The following is a 17,427-nucleotide window of genomic DNA, read 5'->3' as shown; positions in this document are numbered from 1 at the left end:
TTGACTCCGACATCAAAAAAGTCCCAGCACAACGGAGATCTTCAATCGGAGAGCTCAGGGAGAAGGCTTCCTTAAAGGTCACCCAGAACTTCAGAATCGTGCGCACTCAGTCTGTAACCCTTAACAGGAACACGTATATTGTGACCCTTTTGTGAAGCAACTCTGTACGCACCCTATGTGAATAAGGACTACCTATACTACGAAGGGGCTGTCTGATGAGGATGATGTGAGCGAGGAAGCAGCAATTGCTGCCGTATCGGCCATCTCAATTGGTAGAACAATACACCCACCATATCTCAAGATTCCCAGATATAGGCAGGAATCGACATGGCCATAAGGATGAACAAGTAATATACCCCCTGATAAAAGGGAGGAGAAATACATGGCTAACCTTACATCTGTAGGGCTGTAAAAGCTGGAGAGCGCTTTCCCCATAAGTAACCTCAGACATACGACAATCTAAAGTCCACTGAGACTCATAAGGAGGAGACTGCGCAGAGAAAAAGGGAGGCAAAAAAGTATTGAAAGAAGACGAAAGGCTTACTGGTACTTTCAATGCTTGGGCTGCACAGATAGACAAGCGGGGGATTCGGCGCTAAATGGCTCAACATACAGGAATAATCCATGTTACTTCCTTCTGTTCCCTATCTGTGTGCTTTGGGCTTTTCCTCTATACGAGAACCAAAGTGAGGGGGGAAGCTCGTGCGGGAGAGACATGACTCTCGAAAGTACGCAAGAGTATTTGAATGAACTCGTGTTTGATAGGCTCTTTTGTATGAAAGGGCTTCGGGTGCGTTTACAATTTACATGTTGGAAGAGAAAGGTCGATGACGATTTCCTCTGATTACAGCATGTTTTCATCATTTTTCTCTGTTTCGGTCTTTTGTTTTTGTTGTTTTACTTCTTGCAAAGGTGGTGGTCATTAGTTTCGTTTATTAGTAACTTATTAGGTTAGTCTGAATCTAGTTGCTTGTTAGAATATCTCAAAGACCTTGATCTACTATGCTCGAATGCAACCGTCTATCTGCCCGTAAAATCGGACAAGTTAGATACTCAACCTACTGCTGGTGTACTTAGTCTTTGGTAGTACTGTTGTAAACGATAAACTAGCTCCAAATGATCGCAGACTTCGTAAAGATACAGGAATCCATTTGGCGTTCGTGTGCAGGTAAGAAAATGGCTCGACCGGGTTCACCAACATAGGAAATACCCTAGCTTATGAATGTCAACTACTTGGATGTTTATGTTTTAGGCCCACTCACACGTTTGGGGTTTGATCTGATATATGTCGAAGCGTTTTAGCCGAACCAGTTAACCCGACAAACCTCATCGAAAGTTTACGGATGACGTCCCGGGACAAGAATAGCACGGAGGTGATAAAAGGTAAGTCGCTCGTGTGATCTCGTATTCGCAAGATAGAAAGAGTATAGCCCGAGGCAGGATATTGTCCCAGACTTATACCCGGTTATATTCATATGATGGAAGGTAGGAAAGACAAAGGATTATAAGAATTGACCTATAGTATAAGCTAAAATAAGCAAACTGCATACTCCGTACTGTCGAAGTCCGATATCGCGATGACACATTCCTGCCTGATCGGGGCCTTGGCGTGCGCTGACGCTAGTCCTGAATAGGCTTGGCGCTGTCATTGAAAGGGCGCGCTGCACGCTCCATCATTCTCGGACTTGCTGCTCTTCTCCGTCTGCTCATTGTTGGCCGGCAATGCCGAAGTTCATATGCGGATACGAATGTGCTTGGGGTTCCACATGATCATGCTCTAAAGCCACAAAATCTGCGTTCCCAGCGGCCCCCGAATCTTAGGTCAATCGTTGTGCTCCACTATTCCTCCCTTTCTACCCCAGACCCAAGGTGCGGTTTCGGGCAGTTTTCAGCAGACCGATTCTTCCACCTTCCATCCTCCATTTCCCTGCAATTTTTTAATTCCTGTTCGTCTCGGTGCAGGAGTTTGTTGAAATTGCACATTACAGCATGGAGTATTTCGATTTCGAGGGCGCGTCGTCAGCTCATGGCTCTAACCAGCAAGACGACGACGTCGCTTCAGTCGATATTGAGCTTGATGAAGCCGAGGAACAAGCAGCCAATTTCAACTCGCTGGCCCGAGATCAGCCATTAGAGTTCCCTGATCTGTATGTCGGACAAGCCATTGCCCCCGACGGGGTGTACCCCATGTTCCGCGCCCAGGAACCATGCGACTTCTGTCGCCGAATGGGACTGGACTGCTTTGTTGCCAAGCGTGGTGTGATGCAAAATGGCTGTACTTGCTGTATCTCCCTCTACCGCGAATGCAGTTTCACACATGCCAAAACGCCTGGCAAGTTCCTTCAGACCCTACACAGTGTGTCCGAAAACGCCTACGTCCCTACGGGCAGCCTCACAGGAAAGAAAGCTCTCAAATCCGTCTCATATGGTGCATATGCCGATGATCCTGATGCACGTTCTCGGAAAAATAGTCCTCGATTTTCTCGAAAGGCAATCAGTATCCTGAAGAGCTGGCTGCGAGATCACAACGAGAATCCCTATCCTACTGAACAGGAGAAAGATGATCTCAAACAAGACACTGGTTTGACCCGAACGCAGATTTCCAATTGGCTAGCAAACGCCAGACGACGCGGCAAAGTGCGTTCTTCGACCGATAACACTCCTGTTCCCGGCGCTGTGGATATTCCCAAGAAACAATCCGTCGACGTATCTCTCATGACACCTCTGGAGCGTTGGAAATACTCTCCTCCCGAGAACGAACCTGCTACGATCAGCGATATTAACCGTGCCTTGGCAAATCCCCCGTTTGATCCCTCGCGTCCACGCCGGGCCCCATCTGGTCACGTGAGGCCCCGTCGCCCTGGGTCCAGTACCAATGAGTCAAGCCATGCCAGCTCCGAACATAAACTGCGCACCGCCTCTGCCAGTAGTCTGGATACTAGTCGGTCATCTCTCTCTGATCTCTCTTTTGCTTCGGCATTCTCTCATCGATCCTCGCATTCATTCGGCTCAATGGATCGTAAAGAACGTCGCCGTCGCCGTAAGGCCTCGGTACCTGTCAACACATTGGCCCATTCCAAGGCTAAATCCGCTCGTCCATTTCAATGCACATTTTGCACTGACTCCTTCCCTGCCAAGTATGATTGGCAACGACACGAAAAGTCTATGCACCTTATCCTGGATAAATGGACATGCTCTCCTCACGGTGGAGTAGTTGAACAGAATGGTATACCTCTTTGCGTCTTCTGCTCGGCAGCTAACCCAGATGGAGAACACCTAGAAACTCATAACTTCATCAGCTGCCAGGAGAAGACTGTGCAAGAAAGGACATTCTATCGGAAGGATCATCTGAACCAACACCTTCGCTTGATGCACAATGCCAAGTTCCAATCGTGCATGGATAAATGGCAAAGTAGTATCACAGAGATCAAATCTCGCTGCGGCTTCTGTGGCTCTATTTTCCAGACCTGGAAAGATCGAGTCGATCATCTGGCGGGTCACTTCAAGAACGGTGCTGTGATGGCTCACTGGCAAGGGGACTGGGGCTTTGAGCCTTTAATTCAAGCTCGCGTGGAAAATGCAATCCCGCCATACATGATTGACTATGAATGGAGGAGTCCTGATCCATGGACCACACAGCAAGCCCAGGGCGACGGCACCTCACCTCAGCTCCCCGTCCCCAATGATGCCAACTGCTACGACCGTCTCTCGCAAGAACTTGCTGCGTACATTCATAACCAGAAGTCACAAGGTGTGGTTCCGTCCGACTCGATGATCCAAGAAGAAGCCCGTCGTGTCATTTATGGATGCGATGACCCTTGGAACCAAACCTGCGCAGACAACATTGTGTGGTTGAGTGTTCTCAAACGTGATTGCGGGCTGGAGACAGCTGTACAAAATGATACGATCCAATTCGACGACCTAGGCATGCAACCTCCATTTGCGATGCATGGCGGCCTGCGGGCCCCACCCCGGGAGATGAATGTCCTCGCGCGAACAGTATGTCGAGGTGGCCTATATAGCCCTGCAGTCTCTAGCCCGAGCCTCCGCAGCCCCGCCTTTCCCGGAACTGGTTTTTCATCCGCCGGGCCTAGCCGTGGGGGAAGTCTCTCGGGCAGCTACGCTGGTAGTGCAGGGATGATATCAGCCGGTGCGGATCCATCATTTGCCACGGATTGGGGCAGTAGTGTGCCAACCAGTCTTCCGACCAGCCTTCCAACCACTTCGTCTATGCCAAGAGAAGGGTCCTCTGATCCTTTGGTTCAAATGGGGTTCGACCCGGAGTTCCTCCAACAACTGAATGATAGCTATGGTAAAATCAACCCTGATGATCTTGAAGGCATGCATTTAGATGAGGATGATGGCCACAGAGCGGTTGGGGAACAGGGGTGGCCAAACTCAGATATGCTTGGCCAACCCACTTCAGATCCGGTTGGTATCTTCAATCCCAAAGAGGGCCACGCCCCTGCTTCAGATGCATCCAAGCCTGACCTCTCTGGGTTTCTCAATCGACAAGGCCACTTTTGATATCTATGATGGCAAATATTTTGATCCGTGCAGAGTTGTGCATGGCAAGTAAAAGTTACTTGTTACGAATTTGCTTGGTTCATTTCATTTTCATGGCATATAATTTGATATTAATCATGCTGGCGATAATACTACAAATAAATACGCATTTAGTTTCTCTCAGTTCAGTCCAGGCTCTCACGTCTCATCCTCGTGGAGGCGTGGAGGGTAGTTCAATTTTCAACCCAACTCCCTCCATCTCCCTTGTACACACGTCAGCCAGCCTTGTGAATGATTCTGTCTTCTGATTTATCCTGAGAATTGCGTACCTTGATGCATTTCCAGGCACGTGGCGTTCATGCTAAGCCCGGATTAAGGCCTTCTGCCGAACCCGCTTTAATTAATCGGGACTATGACTGGTTGAGTCACAAGCCACAATTATCGATACTGAGATTTCTTTGTTACTAACCATAACATTGGTTCGCGTCGGTCTGACATGCAATCCACTAAGGTCCCGACCTGAGTCAGGCGCTCCCCATGGCTACGGAGCCTTGAAATCCATCGTGCATCATTGGGCTCTACACAACTCCGCACCATGCCGAGGCATAAAAGCCCCCACTTTGGATCTGACTTAGGGCTATGAGATCACCCCCGGAGCTGTTGAGACGGCTCAACCCACATCACTCGCAGGCTTATGCTTCAGGCACTGCCACTTTAGCGCTCGGGAGTATTATCTCCCCGATGGCTGTATGGACATCTTGACAGCCCCTTCATTGATCGAATTGGTCATTCGTTTACGAATTGGATCCCTTGCCAGAAACGAGAGGGTCCTGAGCGGCCACCAAGGGTTTGCTGCTTGACATGATTGGCTTAGTCGCAAGTGAGAATCCGCGATCGCCGAACAATATATTGATGCTCGAATAGACTACTCTCATCTTCCCACCTCTGAGAGGTTGCTATGGCCACGGAAGAAAACACTAGGAAGCATCACCCTACTCTGGCGTTTTTACGAGCTCGCAAACAAGCCGCTCCATGGACAATCTGCATTCAATGTGATAGTCTGCACGGAGGACCCTCAGGCGGGATTGAGATGCATATGCTCACATAGTGTCTTATGAGTCTGCGGACTCGTATAAAACGATGAGCAGGCCGAGGAGAGTATGGCCTATACAGCAGACCTTCCAGTCTATACAAAGCTTGAAAGTTTAACCTACATCAATAACTATGAATCTCTCCATTGGAAGCCTTTCCGTTATACTTCTATGTCTTAGCCAATGGGCGACTGCGGCCACGGTGTTCTTCCCGATCACTTTGACATGGACGAATAAAACCGTTGCCGGCGTTGTCAGGCCGGTTATTGCCATGAATGGCCAGTATCCTGGTCCTCCACTTAATATCAATCAAGGCGACAATGTCCAGTTTTTTGTTGATAACCGCTGTCCGTTTAATACTACCGTTCACTTCCACGGTATGTGTCTAATTTCTTTATATGCTTGCTGTGAAAAAGTACTAATCAGTTATAGGAATCGAACAGATTGGAACCCCCTGGTCCGACGGTGTCCCCGGGGTCTCGCAGAGGTCAATCTCGCCAAACACTACCTTCCTCTATAGATGGACAGCAGCTCAATACGGAGCATACTTCTACCATGCGCATCACCGCGGTTCACTCGAAGATGGGCTTTACGGTCCAATCTATATCACTCCATTGGCCTCTGTGACAAAACCATTCAGCCTGATTACGAACAATACCAGTCAACTCAATGCTATAATAAATGCCGAAAGGAATGGTTGCTCTGTTTTGCTTTCGGACTGGCGGCTTCTTACCTCGGAACAGATCTGGAGTGCCGAAGTGGCATCTGGGGTTGATTCTTATTGTGCTAATGCTTTGCTCATTAATGGCAAGGGGTCTGTTACCTGTCTTCCGCGCACGCAGATTGATTCTTTGACGACGGAAGCTCAAAGGCGGGCGTTGAGGAATGAGAGTTTGACGGATATGGCGTTAGTTGATCAGCGTGAAAGTGGTGATCTGGAATACTGACCATGATCACAGATGCTTCCCTCCAAACCTCACCTCTGCGCAGGGGAATTTCCCGCACAACTACAGTGCCATTCTTCCCACGATGTTCTCCGGCTGCACGCCATCTCAGGGACCCCAAGAGATCTTCAACGTCAATGCATCCCAGCAATTCGTAAGCTGGGATCTGACCAGTGCATCAGGCGTCCTGGAACTCACCTTCTCAGTCGACGAGCATGTCATGTGGGTATACGCCATCGACGGACGATACATCCGCCCAGTCCAAGTGAAAGCCCTCACAATACCAAATTCCAACCGCTACTCAGTGCTAGTCCCACTCACCCAACCAAGAGGAGACTACACGGTCCGCCTCGTCAGCGCCAGCGTCCAACAAATCCTCAACACAACTGCAATCCTCCGATACCAAGGCACATCGCAACTGAACAGAACGTCCAACCCATGGATAACAATAAACAACCAAAACGCCACAACAGAAACAGTCTTTCTCAACGAATCCATTGTCACCCCTTCCCTGTCCTCGTCCCCTCAACAAGCGTCGCCCAAACCTTCTTCCTAAACGTCGAACGTTTCGGCGCCTCATACCGCTGGACTTTAGGAAACGGTAGCTATGGCCTCGAACTAGAAGAATCCCAGCCCCTCCTCTTCAACCAGAGCTCAATCCCCAGCAACCTAGTCATCAGAACAAACAACAATACCTGGGTCGATCTCATCATCCAAGTCGTCACACCCGTCCAGCCTCCACATCCAATCCACAAACATTCAAATAAGCATTTCATCATCGGGCAGGGGAGCGGGATATTCAATTATACCTCTGTTGCGCAGGCTGTCCAGGCTATCCCTGGGAACTTCAATCTGCTTACGCCGCAGTATCGCGATACGTCGAATACACCGCCAGCTACGCAGGGCCCGACTTGGTTGGCGATTCGGTATCAGGTTGTTAACCCTGGGGCTTTCCTGGTGCATTGTCATATTCAGGTTCATCAGAGTGGGGGTATGGCGTTGGCTATGTTAGATGGGGTTGATGCTTGGCCTACTGTCCCGCCGATCTATTTGAATGGCAATGGCGCTTAGATTAACGACGGTTGGCTGGGACTACATTTGGTGAGTCCGGGAATGTATATGTGACCGATGCATTGACAAGATGTGAACGACAATTCGGGTTTAAGGAGATGTTTATTGAGCAAGCAGCATTTGAGTTTGATATTAGCATATAGTTTTTGGCATTGCGTAGTATAAAGTTGGTGGATTATGGGAGAATGATTATTCGTTCCTACTCGTCGTTGACTTCCCTTCACGTACCGTAAAGTGACCGTAATTAGGGCTGGAGAAGGGTGGGTACCGGAGCACTTCATCGATGACTTCACCACATTACAGGGAACACCGCACTGAGAAACCAGACCAATGCTGCAACGCACATTTGTTAAGGGCATTTCATATGATCTCATTAAAAAAGTAAGGAACTCAGAGCTCAGTAGAGTTCCGGAGTGACAACATCATCCCTTAAGCAATGAGAGACTGGATACCTTGCTCAATGGCCGGAGGAGAAGCACCAACAACCTCAGTGATCTTCTGGCCACCCTTGAAGAGCATGAAAGTAGGCATTGCTCTCACACCAAGCTCGTTCGAAAGATCGGGGACCTTGTCTACATCGAAGGTGTAGAAGTTGACTTGGGGGTATTGCTCACTCCACTGCTCGACCTTAGGCGCGATGGCTTTGCATGGACCACACCATTCCGCGAAACAGTCCACGATGGCGGGTTCCTCGGAGCCCAGGACCTTGTCCATGAACTCGGCCACGCTGGTGGGGATTAGTACCTCTTTTGGTAAGTGGGGGCTGATCTGCATACCTCGTGATTGAGATGACGGGCATGTTGGTGATGTGATGGGATGTATGAGCAGTTGTGATTTGAGATGAGGATTGGATTGAGAAATGGTGGTAGAGGGAAGAGTGAGGAGTTGTCAAATCGGCGATTTTATAGAAGAAAGGTGGGGTGATGTAGATCGGAGGGGCGGAGAAAGATGGCGCCGGTGACATGTTTAGTCTCTGATCTCCAGGTACGGGGTACGGGGTACACATGTATAGAGTACATGCTGTATACATGTGTACATTGCCACGTTGTGCTACGAGTTATGCGATATCACAATGATCAATGATGAATCTGGCCAGGTATTCTGTAGCCTCATTGTCAGCCCCATGGAATGGGCGACGGGGATATACTCCACGGGGAGCTCGGATCGACGGTGATACCGAGCATCACCTCCCAGCCAATATCACACGAAAGCAACGAAGCTACAATGGATATACAAACGAAACAAAGGAAACAAAAAATAAAATTCGCCTGAAAAATCAGGACTCGTGACATGGCCAGATGTTGTTCCGGCCCGGGGTGAAGGCCGTATTTAAGATCCAACTCGGCTATGCCCCTCTTCACACTAACACCCCCCAACCTCCTGTCTCTTCCTTCATCCAACCCACTCACTTTTATCAACATGTCTAAGCTTTTCATCGGGTAAGTTAATTTCCACGTTATCGATGCGATTACTGACCGTTTTCCGTTTCCAGCGGTCTCTCCTGGGGCACAGACGACCAGTCTCTGCGCCAGCGCTTCGAGGAATTCGGTGTCGTTGAGGAGGCTGTAAGTGGACTCTTTCTGCCCCTCTGACCGCCCGATGGCGTCCAATCTGACTTTTTTTGTTTCTAGACCGTCGTCAAGGACCGCGATACCGGCCGCAGCCGTGGTTTCGGTTTCGTGCGCTACACTACCGATGATGAGGCTACCAACGCTATGAACGCCATGAACGACCAGGAGTAAGCTGCGATTCCCCTTTTTCCCCTTTCCTGATCCTGGCTGCTTGGCTGGTGTCCGTTACCTTCTGTTATGTTGCTTCCCTTCCAATTCCCAATTCTGTCCTGTCGCGCTCGAAAGAGCGCCTGGCTACTCCCTTCAATGCTCCATCCAATCCAGCTCTGAGAAAGACCCTTTACTGACAACTCTCTTCCAGGTTCGACGGTCGTCGCATCCGTGTTGACAAGGCTACTGAGCGTGGCGCCGGCGGCGGTGGCCGTGGTGGCTTCGGCGGCTTCGGCGGTGGCCGTGGCGGTTACGGTGGCGGTAACGGTGGCTACGGCGGTGGTTACCAGCAGCAGGGTGGCTACCAGCAGGGCGGCTACGGCGGTGGTAACGGTGGTTACTAAAGGATCCCTGACTTGCACTTCCTGTGACCTGTGACTCTTTCATGGTCTTTGGGAAAACTGATCCCATGATCCCACCCCCTCCCCCTTTGTGAATGCCTACAAAATCGAACTTGTTACTCTCAACGACTGTTACGACTAATCGATGAGCCGATCCGGATTTTTTTCTTTTTTGGGTTCCTGATCTACATTGTGCGGGATGTAGAGGGCTCAATTTATTATTTTGCCTTGCCCCGCCTTTTTTGGTGATCCCAAGCTGGGCTGAGACACAAGTGATACCCGTGTGAATATCCGTACTCTGAAAATCGCAATTCTTCGAGGTTATTTCATTTCGCATTTCTCCAGAGTAGACCTGTAATTTACATGTACAATTGTAATTTTGTAATATCTTAGACACTGCATCTAATCTATGGGGCTAAGCGAGAGGAGCCCTGGAGGACCCCCCGGGGCAAAGTGGAGAAAATGTCCCCACGCACTATAATTGGAGTTCTCTTACAGGAACATAGATTTAATTGTTTGAAGCTAGACTCGCTAATAGATCCAGATCCACTTCTCCGGCGCAAATACATAAATCATATCAAAGGAGAGGCTATGGCTAAATCAACAGACGCCAAAATTGAAAAACGTATAAATTCCAAGCATATCGCTGTATGTCATTTCAGTCATGGTCGTGAGGTTGGTTTCACTTTCAAGAGAGTTCTTCTTGGATATCGGACTCGGATTGGTTGCTTTCCGATGTCGGGGGTTCAGTCGCGGTCTCTGGCTCTTCTGATACTGCAGAAAACCGGATAGAGTCAACGAGGGCATCATCCTCCTCTAGTTCCTCTGATTGGGACTGAGGTGGGCCCGTCGGCTCGACAGATGCGGCGGGGGTTCAACAGAGTCGGTCGAAGGCGAAGTGGGTTCCTCCGTGTCTTCGATTTCAGATTGAGCGGTCTCGAGTACCTGGGCCTCGTCCACAACTTCGGAAGACTCAGTGGGCGCAACGGAAGTTCCAGCAGAATTGAGAGAAGACTTAGATGATTCCGGGAGCTCTTCACCTTCGGGTTCAGGTGTCTCCAGCACCTCGGGTGCTGCGAAGGTCTCTGCGGCCTCCGTGGGCGCAAACGGTTCAACAGAGGAAGTAACCGGCTTCGGCGTCTCAGATGACAAAGACTTATCTTCGTCCAAGTCTCCAGTACGAGGCGTAGAGTCAACAGTCGGTATAGGAGCAATCGAGCTCGCAACGGGAACAGAAGGCGCCAAAGCAACGCTGGTACTGGATACGACCATAGGCTCCAGCACATCATACCCCAAATCCCGGGGCAAGGGACGGGTATCAAAAGACGGCGGCAACTGCTGCTGAACGGAGCCAATGGCAAGAAAAGCCACGAGGACACTTAACAAAACAAGCGCAACGTTGCGCCGGTCAGCAGCAAGGACACGGAGGTAATTAACTATGAGAACCCTCAACGCAACCTGATGCTCCCCCTGCTGCTGCCCCTGCTGCCGCCGCTCCACCTTCTCATGCCGGAACTCCGACACAGAATCCCTCCGGCCTTCAAGAAGAGCCTGTCGAGAAAGCACAGCCTCCGATTGGAAAGACCCAGCATCAGAAACCATACGCACATACCCAGGCATAGGCGACTGCATCATCTCGGGAATAACCCGATTATCAGCATCAAGCAGCGAAGGCGATCCCATCTGTGGCGTAGACATAGACATAGACATAGATCTGCCATGCGTATGCGTAAGAGCCATCGACTCCTCGCCCAACCGTCGTTCCAAAGCACGCCGCACATCAGACGGCAACCAAAGCCCAACCTCGACATCGACCTTCTCCATATCGCGCCACGCAGCAGCCCACGCACCCGCGCGCAAGAGCCCATTCGCGGCGAAGACGCGGATCTCCCATTTGCGGTTGCTGTCGCCGTGTCGGACGTGGCTGCCGCAGTCTGGACAGGCGTCGCCTTGTTCGCCGTCTGTTTCGCTTTCGCCGACATCGGACATCTCGCGTTCGGAGGCTGTGTCGTTTTCCTCGCGGCCGAGGAAGTGCCCGTTTTGCAGGCGGGGACGTTGCAGCTCTAGGCTTTCTAGGAGTCTTTCTTCGAGCATGTCGTATAGGTCTTCTGGGTGCGAGATTAGGACGCCTCTATCGCGGAGAACGCCTGATCCGACTCGATCTTGGAGTCGCCGCCATCGCTTCCAGTATTCTGGTGGTAGGGTTTCTTCGAGAATATCTTGGTTTCGGGGGTCTGTGGCTCCGGGGACGGGAATTGATGGTGAAAGTATGGTGCAGTGTAGGAGGACCAGAGGGAATTCTTTCTCTTTCTCTTTTTCCTTCTCTCGCTCCCTCTCCTTCTTGGCTTTCGGCTTGCTCTGAGACCCATTAGGTGAGTAGTATGGGGAACGCTTCAAGGGGGAAGAGCCTGGCGAGCGTAGACCTGCCCGTCGGCGCGGCGGCGTCAAGTAGTCATCATCATCAGCCTCGTCTTCTGTATGCATCTGTAAAGCTCTAACGGAGCTCGGTTTCCGGAATGCCGCTTCGCGCTGTCGGATAGTGCGAATATTAGCAGGGACCTCGTTGAAATCACCAAAGCTAGCCTCCGACTCTTCCCTATTGTTATAGCCGGCGATCTTCTCGTGAATATCCATGTCGGGCATTTGTTTCATTTGCTTTATGCGGTCGACTGGGTGGATAAGGACGGAAGCCGGGATGGAAGATAGCGATGAGCGACTCGAGGCTCTAGACTTGAGGTGTTCTAGCTCCTCGTCCATTTCATGGCCGAAGACGTCGCTTGTTGAGTGGCGGGTTGAGGATGATGAGGAGTTGTATTCATAATCGTGGTTGGACATTTGGGCATTGCTGTGTTTTGATTCGAGCGACGAAACGAGGAAGCCTTTGCCTTGAGGGGTGAATGGTTGCGGGCTTAGGATGTCTGTTGATGCGTCGTGTTGACTATCGTCATTTAACCGTGCCATAGGATTGTCATACACTGCGGCTGCGGGAGTGTGAGATAGTCCACTTTCTGTGTACGGTTTAGAGAACTACACAGCCAGTGCCAGTGAAACAAGATTCCACTGCATGTCGTGAATGTGAACGTTGGGGGTTAACGTTGGACACTGTTGACGATGGCTCACCGCCCCGTTGTGCAGGGCAACGGATCGACGGATGACAGGTCGATCATCAAGCCACCAGCTATCTCCACGTTCATAGTACAATATAATTAATACATCCATGTATAGCTTCCACGTGTCATATAAGCTCAATACTCAAGAAGTCGAGTCAGCTGCGCTGAGACCGAGTTGGTTGTAGATGAGAATCGAAGCGAAAATATAAATATAAAACCAAGGAGATCTAGTGTTGCCCAAGGATATCATCACTAGACGCCAGAAAAAGCATGCATCCTTCCAAAATTCGGGATAAAAATAAGCACAAGTCGATCGCTGAACACAAAGAAATGCAAACCCGCCAAAAATACAGAAATATATACGAGAGATAAACATCAAACATTACGGAGGTCGTGGTGTCGCGTCGTCAGGGCTCATGAGGGGATAATTTTGATGATCGCCAAAGAAGCTGAGGACATCTTGTGGGAGATACTCCAGCCAGGGTATAATCTCGCCATTTGCAAAAGGGAATGAGTCCTGGTGATGGAGGGAGTTCATATCAACGTCGTGCGTTCCAATCATCATCCCGTTATCCGTATTCATCGTCGGAGGGAGATCAGGGCCGCGAGAGCCCATGTGATTTCTGCTTGGGTGTTCTGCGGTCGTGGGAGGTATGGAGTAGTTGTAGGAGGGTTGTGGTTCCATTTGGGACGATGGGAGGTTGGGGAAGAGCGGTCTTGCTGTTTGAGTGCTTGATTCTGGGTATGACGGATCCATGTTCATATAGTAGGGTTCATTGCCGAGGCTTGGGGATGGAACATGCGAGTATTTGGGGTTCGGTGTTGTGAGGGTTGATGTGTGCTTTTCAAGGCCCTGCGGTTGGGCGAGAGGTCGGGCATAGGAGCTGGGCCCTTCTCCGGCATTTGGAGAGAGGATAGGGTAGCTGTGGCTGTATCGGGATGAGTATGTTTGCTTATTGGGAGGATGTTCATTCTGAGTCGTGGGCATCTGATAAAGCAAGCTCAAATTTGGCTGAGCAGAGCCCGTGGCTCCTGCAAGCGCCCATCCGATTGCTGAATGCCAGAGTCAGTTAGTGAGTATTCCATAACAGCATTGGTATATAAACATACCTTGACTTGGATCAATAAGTGGTGACCGCCTTTCATCCGATGAGATGTCAGCCAAGCCTGCTCTTTCCGGATCAAAGCTAGAATCTGCCGACGTTTTGCCTGCCCGCCAAGGCCCCGACCCGAGAGGCTGTCCTGGAGCGAACCCATCGGCGTTCTCCATATCTTCCACGGTATAAAGGAGAGGATCGACGATTCCCTTGGCCTTCTGATCCAGTACTGTCAGTATATATCCTGTACCTTCCCAGTACGTATTAAGTGCTTTCAGGGCCTTGTAGCATCGTTGATAGTTCTCCTTGGCAGCAGAAGCTAGCAGGATATGCTTTTGAGTGGACTTTCTTTCTGTTCCATTGGATGATTCCATGGTAGGCATCACAAATCCGCTGGACTGGTTCGTCAATAATGGTTGCGGTGGAGGCGAGCCAGAGTTCGACGAAGGAGATGTGTAATATGCACTCTCCATGAGGAACGCACAAGCCGCAATGTACATCGGCTGACTCGTAAAGGGGTTACCAATAAAACTTTTACCATCGATGAGCTCTGAGAAAGAAAGAATATCCGCGATGGTCTTGGCCGATGACATGGACAGTTCTCGACTGTTGGGGTAGAGATGTTGGATTGTCCCGCCGAAGGAGTTCAAAAGTGTCGGCTGGTGCAGCAGGACGATAAGCGTGTGGAACCAGAAGTGAAGAAGGATGAAATTAGTCCCTTCCTTGGCCTTGACATAGGCCTGGAAATTGGCCGCGTTGAAATAAAGCCGTGGAGATAGACGTTGGTAGATACCAGTAAGGTCGCTTTCCATCCCAGCAAGCATCTTGAGGGTATCCGGTGTGACGCGCTTAACATCCTGAATCCCGTTGATAAGATCGGTCACTCGCCCGTAGAGGTGAATGATACGGATAAGCGGCGGGAACGGTGCAGGCCACCCGTTCGGTAGTTGAGATTCAGATTGAAGAGGAAAGCAGAGCTCAATATCCTCATCGCGTAATGTCACCGGTCGTCCGGTGCCCGACGAGATTACTCTGTCCAGGAAGAAGATACTCCAGAACGAATCAACACGTTCCCGTTCTCGAGCCCGTTCCGAACTCAGAGGCTTTGGCGTCGTCTTCGGAGTATGGTGCACATCAAGGTCATCGTATTGATCTTCCCTTAATTTCCCAGCATGTCCGGTCATAACTTCGCTTGGTGTGACTCCTCTCTGGCCATAGCTGTGTTTTAGGCCTTGGAACTTTTGCAAACCAAGGTCCTGAGCCATCCGAATCGATATCCCGAGATACATCCACAGGCCACTATCATGATTCGACCCAAACTGTTCATATGCCAGTAATAGGCAAGCTTGGACGGCGGAAAGAGTCGGACAAGGCAATGAATCCACCAAGGCGCTCATTGCTCGGTGACCAAAGGGAAGACCCCGGTCCCATTTTTTGTCGTCTAGTGGTGGCTGCGAATTATCGATAGGCTGGGCCTGCGGTGGTCCAAGTAATGGGTGTGGTGAGAATCTTGCAGCCAGTGCACACACCGCATCTACCAACATGGTATCAACTCTTTTGTCTTTGAGGTCTTGAAGGAATCTGTCGCGCTGTAGGAACGGAAAACTGCAACCCAAATGGGCGAAGAAGAGATCGCATAAATGGGACACAAGGTTCGAAACAGGCAGCGTATCATCTCGGTCGTAGAACGGGATCGTATTTGCGTCGCGATTATCAAGGTTCTCTGCTATCGGGGCCGAGGGTCCAATTGTGATACCGGAAGGCTTGGGGCTCCGAAGAGGAGAAAGAGAATCTATAGGTCAGTGTTAGCGACAGTGGTCCCGGGGCATGTATGTACCTGACTGTGTGGTCGAATAGCTTGATGACTTACCGGAAGACACGGAAGCATTACTCTTGCGAGAGCCTCGAACTTGTACGACCTGAGCATATATTAGAGGACTGTTACGCTGTACATAGCCAAAGAGGAATGCAAACCATTTGCTTAAAGCCGGGCACGATCGCTGTCGGTCCAAAGTATCGAAAGTATGGGACATGGGTGCGATTCCCTGAGCTCACAGATGTCCCTCCTAGAAGTGTCAAGTCAGTATGGACTAAGCCGCAACCGAGCTGCCTTTCTAACTCACTGCTCCGTGGACTGTCAATAGCCACTTGTGTATCCAGCTCTTTGTTCACTCGCGATGGTTCCCGATTGGAGGCATCCTTTCCATCCGGCGCTTTCACTTTAGGCGACTTGTCCACCGCAGGCTTGGATACGGTTGTCCGGACCGGCTCCGGAGAACAACTCTCGACAGCCCGGGTAACACGCTCACTAGATCCATTCTGACCGGACAGATTCGGCGGAGCACGGGTTGTAGAATCGGACTGTGTTCGCAGATGGGCGGTCGAGTCGGTATATCCAAGACAAGTGTGCTTATAATCAGAGCATGTCTTGCAAACTGTCCTCACATATCCATCAGCAACGGTATCTCAATTAGGACACTCGGCGCATCCTACCTGGTTGCTCGCCTGAACATCGAATCTTGCGCCGGCGACATGTGAGACAACTAAACGTAGATCGCATGTGATGTCAGTATTCGGAGGTTGCCGAGTAGATCACATTGGGCCAGGGCGGTTCACGTACGCGGCGTTGACCCGGCGGCGCTTGGTTTGCGGCTGGCCGTCGGTTGCGACAAAGCGGATTTGTCGCGGTGGAGGATTGCCGCTCTTCTTGGGAGAAGGGGGGCTCATGGCGAGCCAGGTATTAGCCGTGGTCCCGACCCATTGGGTATCTGTATGTTTGTCCCAGGTTCGGGGGGAGCGATCGGTCGGCGCGCGGTGATTCAGCTGCAACGACGAGGGTTGACTGTTGCACAGATGAAGTGACGTAGGAGGTCGTACGAAAGAAGGACGGACTTCGGTGACGACAACTGCATCAGGTGGGCGAAATGAGATGCGGTTTACAAGTGACAAGGGATAAAGACGAGAGGAAGTTGGGGAGGGAAGAGGGGATGTACTACGCCACACCAGATCTCACGATAATTTCCAAAGGAGTCTTGACCGCTAAGTCGAAAACAGCAACCACCTCGTTTAGGCCTTCAGGGACAACCTGTACAAGATCTGACGGTCATGGGATTTGCCCTGGTGGGGCGATCCATACGTTCCCGTGGGGGTTAGGATGTTCTATATACTGTAGGTCTAATTCTTTTGGTCATAGTCTCGGCAACAATAGCCTAGAATACAACACTCTAAGATAGGGGGCTACGTATAAGGTCTTGTCGCATCAACTCCGAGTCCCCGGAGTTTGAACTCCGGGGGATCTGGGGGCCCGTGTCTCGAGACCCCACGTTCCCTTCTGGACCATCTGTTGAATACATAACTCAAAACGTCAACGATATGTACATTAGTTCGCATTCTGTCAAAGCTTAGATTGTTGCAAGCTGGATGCTCATAGCTTGAGTACTTGTTCTGTAAAAAAGGGGCTCTTGTCAACCGATGTATATAGATTGC

General features: G+C 50.5%; 6 protein-coding genes across 6 annotated transcripts; 3 read left to right on the top strand and 3 right to left on the bottom strand.

The window, feature by feature from the left end:
* Positions 1-1,989: 1,989 nt before the first annotated feature.
* Positions 1,990-4,527, top strand: N7446_001460 (putative homeobox and C2H2 transcription factor; the record flags this gene model as incomplete). Its single annotated transcript, XM_058510209.1, has 1 exon — positions 1,990-4,527. One exon carries the CDS (start codon positions 1,990-1,992, stop codon positions 4,525-4,527), a length of 2,538 nt encoding a protein of 845 aa, XP_058375745.1.
* Positions 4,528-5,730: 1,203 nt separating this feature from the next.
* N7446_001459 (multicopper oxidase) lies at positions 5,731-7,612 on the top strand (the record flags this gene model as incomplete). The annotated part of the gene is made up of 4 exons (XM_058510208.1): positions 5,731-5,974; positions 6,030-6,504; positions 6,557-6,970; positions 7,021-7,612. The coding sequence occupies 4 exons, from the start codon at positions 5,731-5,733 to the stop codon at positions 7,610-7,612; spliced, it is 1,725 nt and encodes a 574-aa protein (XP_058375744.1).
* A 429-nt stretch (positions 7,613-8,041) lies between these two features.
* On the bottom strand, positions 8,042-8,576 carry N7446_001458 (thioredoxin family protein; the record flags this gene model as incomplete). Its single annotated transcript, XM_058510207.1, has 2 exons — positions 8,042-8,339; positions 8,389-8,576. 2 exons carry the CDS (start codon positions 8,574-8,576, stop codon positions 8,042-8,044), a joined length of 486 nt encoding a protein of 161 aa, XP_058375743.1.
* A 383-nt stretch (positions 8,577-8,959) lies between these two features.
* N7446_001457 (RNA recognition motif domain-containing protein) lies at positions 8,960-9,737 on the top strand (the record flags this gene model as incomplete). The annotated part of the gene is made up of 4 exons (XM_058510206.1): positions 8,960-9,051; positions 9,105-9,177; positions 9,244-9,350; positions 9,545-9,737. 4 exons carry the CDS (start codon positions 8,960-8,962, stop codon positions 9,735-9,737), a joined length of 465 nt encoding a protein of 154 aa, XP_058375742.1.
* Positions 9,738-10,550: 813 nt separating this feature from the next.
* On the bottom strand, positions 10,551-12,695 carry N7446_001456 (uncharacterized protein; the record flags this gene model as incomplete). Its single annotated transcript, XM_058510205.1, has 1 exon — positions 10,551-12,695. The coding sequence occupies one exon, from the start codon at positions 12,693-12,695 to the stop codon at positions 10,551-10,553; it is 2,145 nt and encodes a 714-aa protein (XP_058375741.1).
* Positions 12,696-13,226: 531 nt separating this feature from the next.
* On the bottom strand, positions 13,227-16,853 carry N7446_001455 (Zn(II)2Cys6 transcription factor; the record flags this gene model as incomplete). Its single annotated transcript, XM_058510204.1, has 8 exons — positions 13,227-13,897; positions 13,955-15,733; positions 15,812-15,860; positions 15,916-16,007; positions 16,065-16,376; positions 16,435-16,484; positions 16,562-16,783; positions 16,834-16,853. 8 exons carry the CDS (start codon positions 16,851-16,853, stop codon positions 13,227-13,229), a joined length of 3,195 nt encoding a protein of 1,064 aa, XP_058375740.1.
* Between the last annotated feature and the right edge of the window lie 574 nt (positions 16,854-17,427).

Source organism: Penicillium canescens (genome assembly GCF_028828765.1).
Source record: "Penicillium canescens strain IBT 15451 chromosome Unknown utg000002l_segment0_segment0, whole genome shotgun sequence".
NCBI lineage: Eukaryota > Fungi > Ascomycota > Eurotiomycetes > Eurotiales > Aspergillaceae > Penicillium > Penicillium canescens.
Note: the sequence above shows the minus strand (reverse complement) of the source record. Positions and strands in the feature narration are given on the sequence as shown.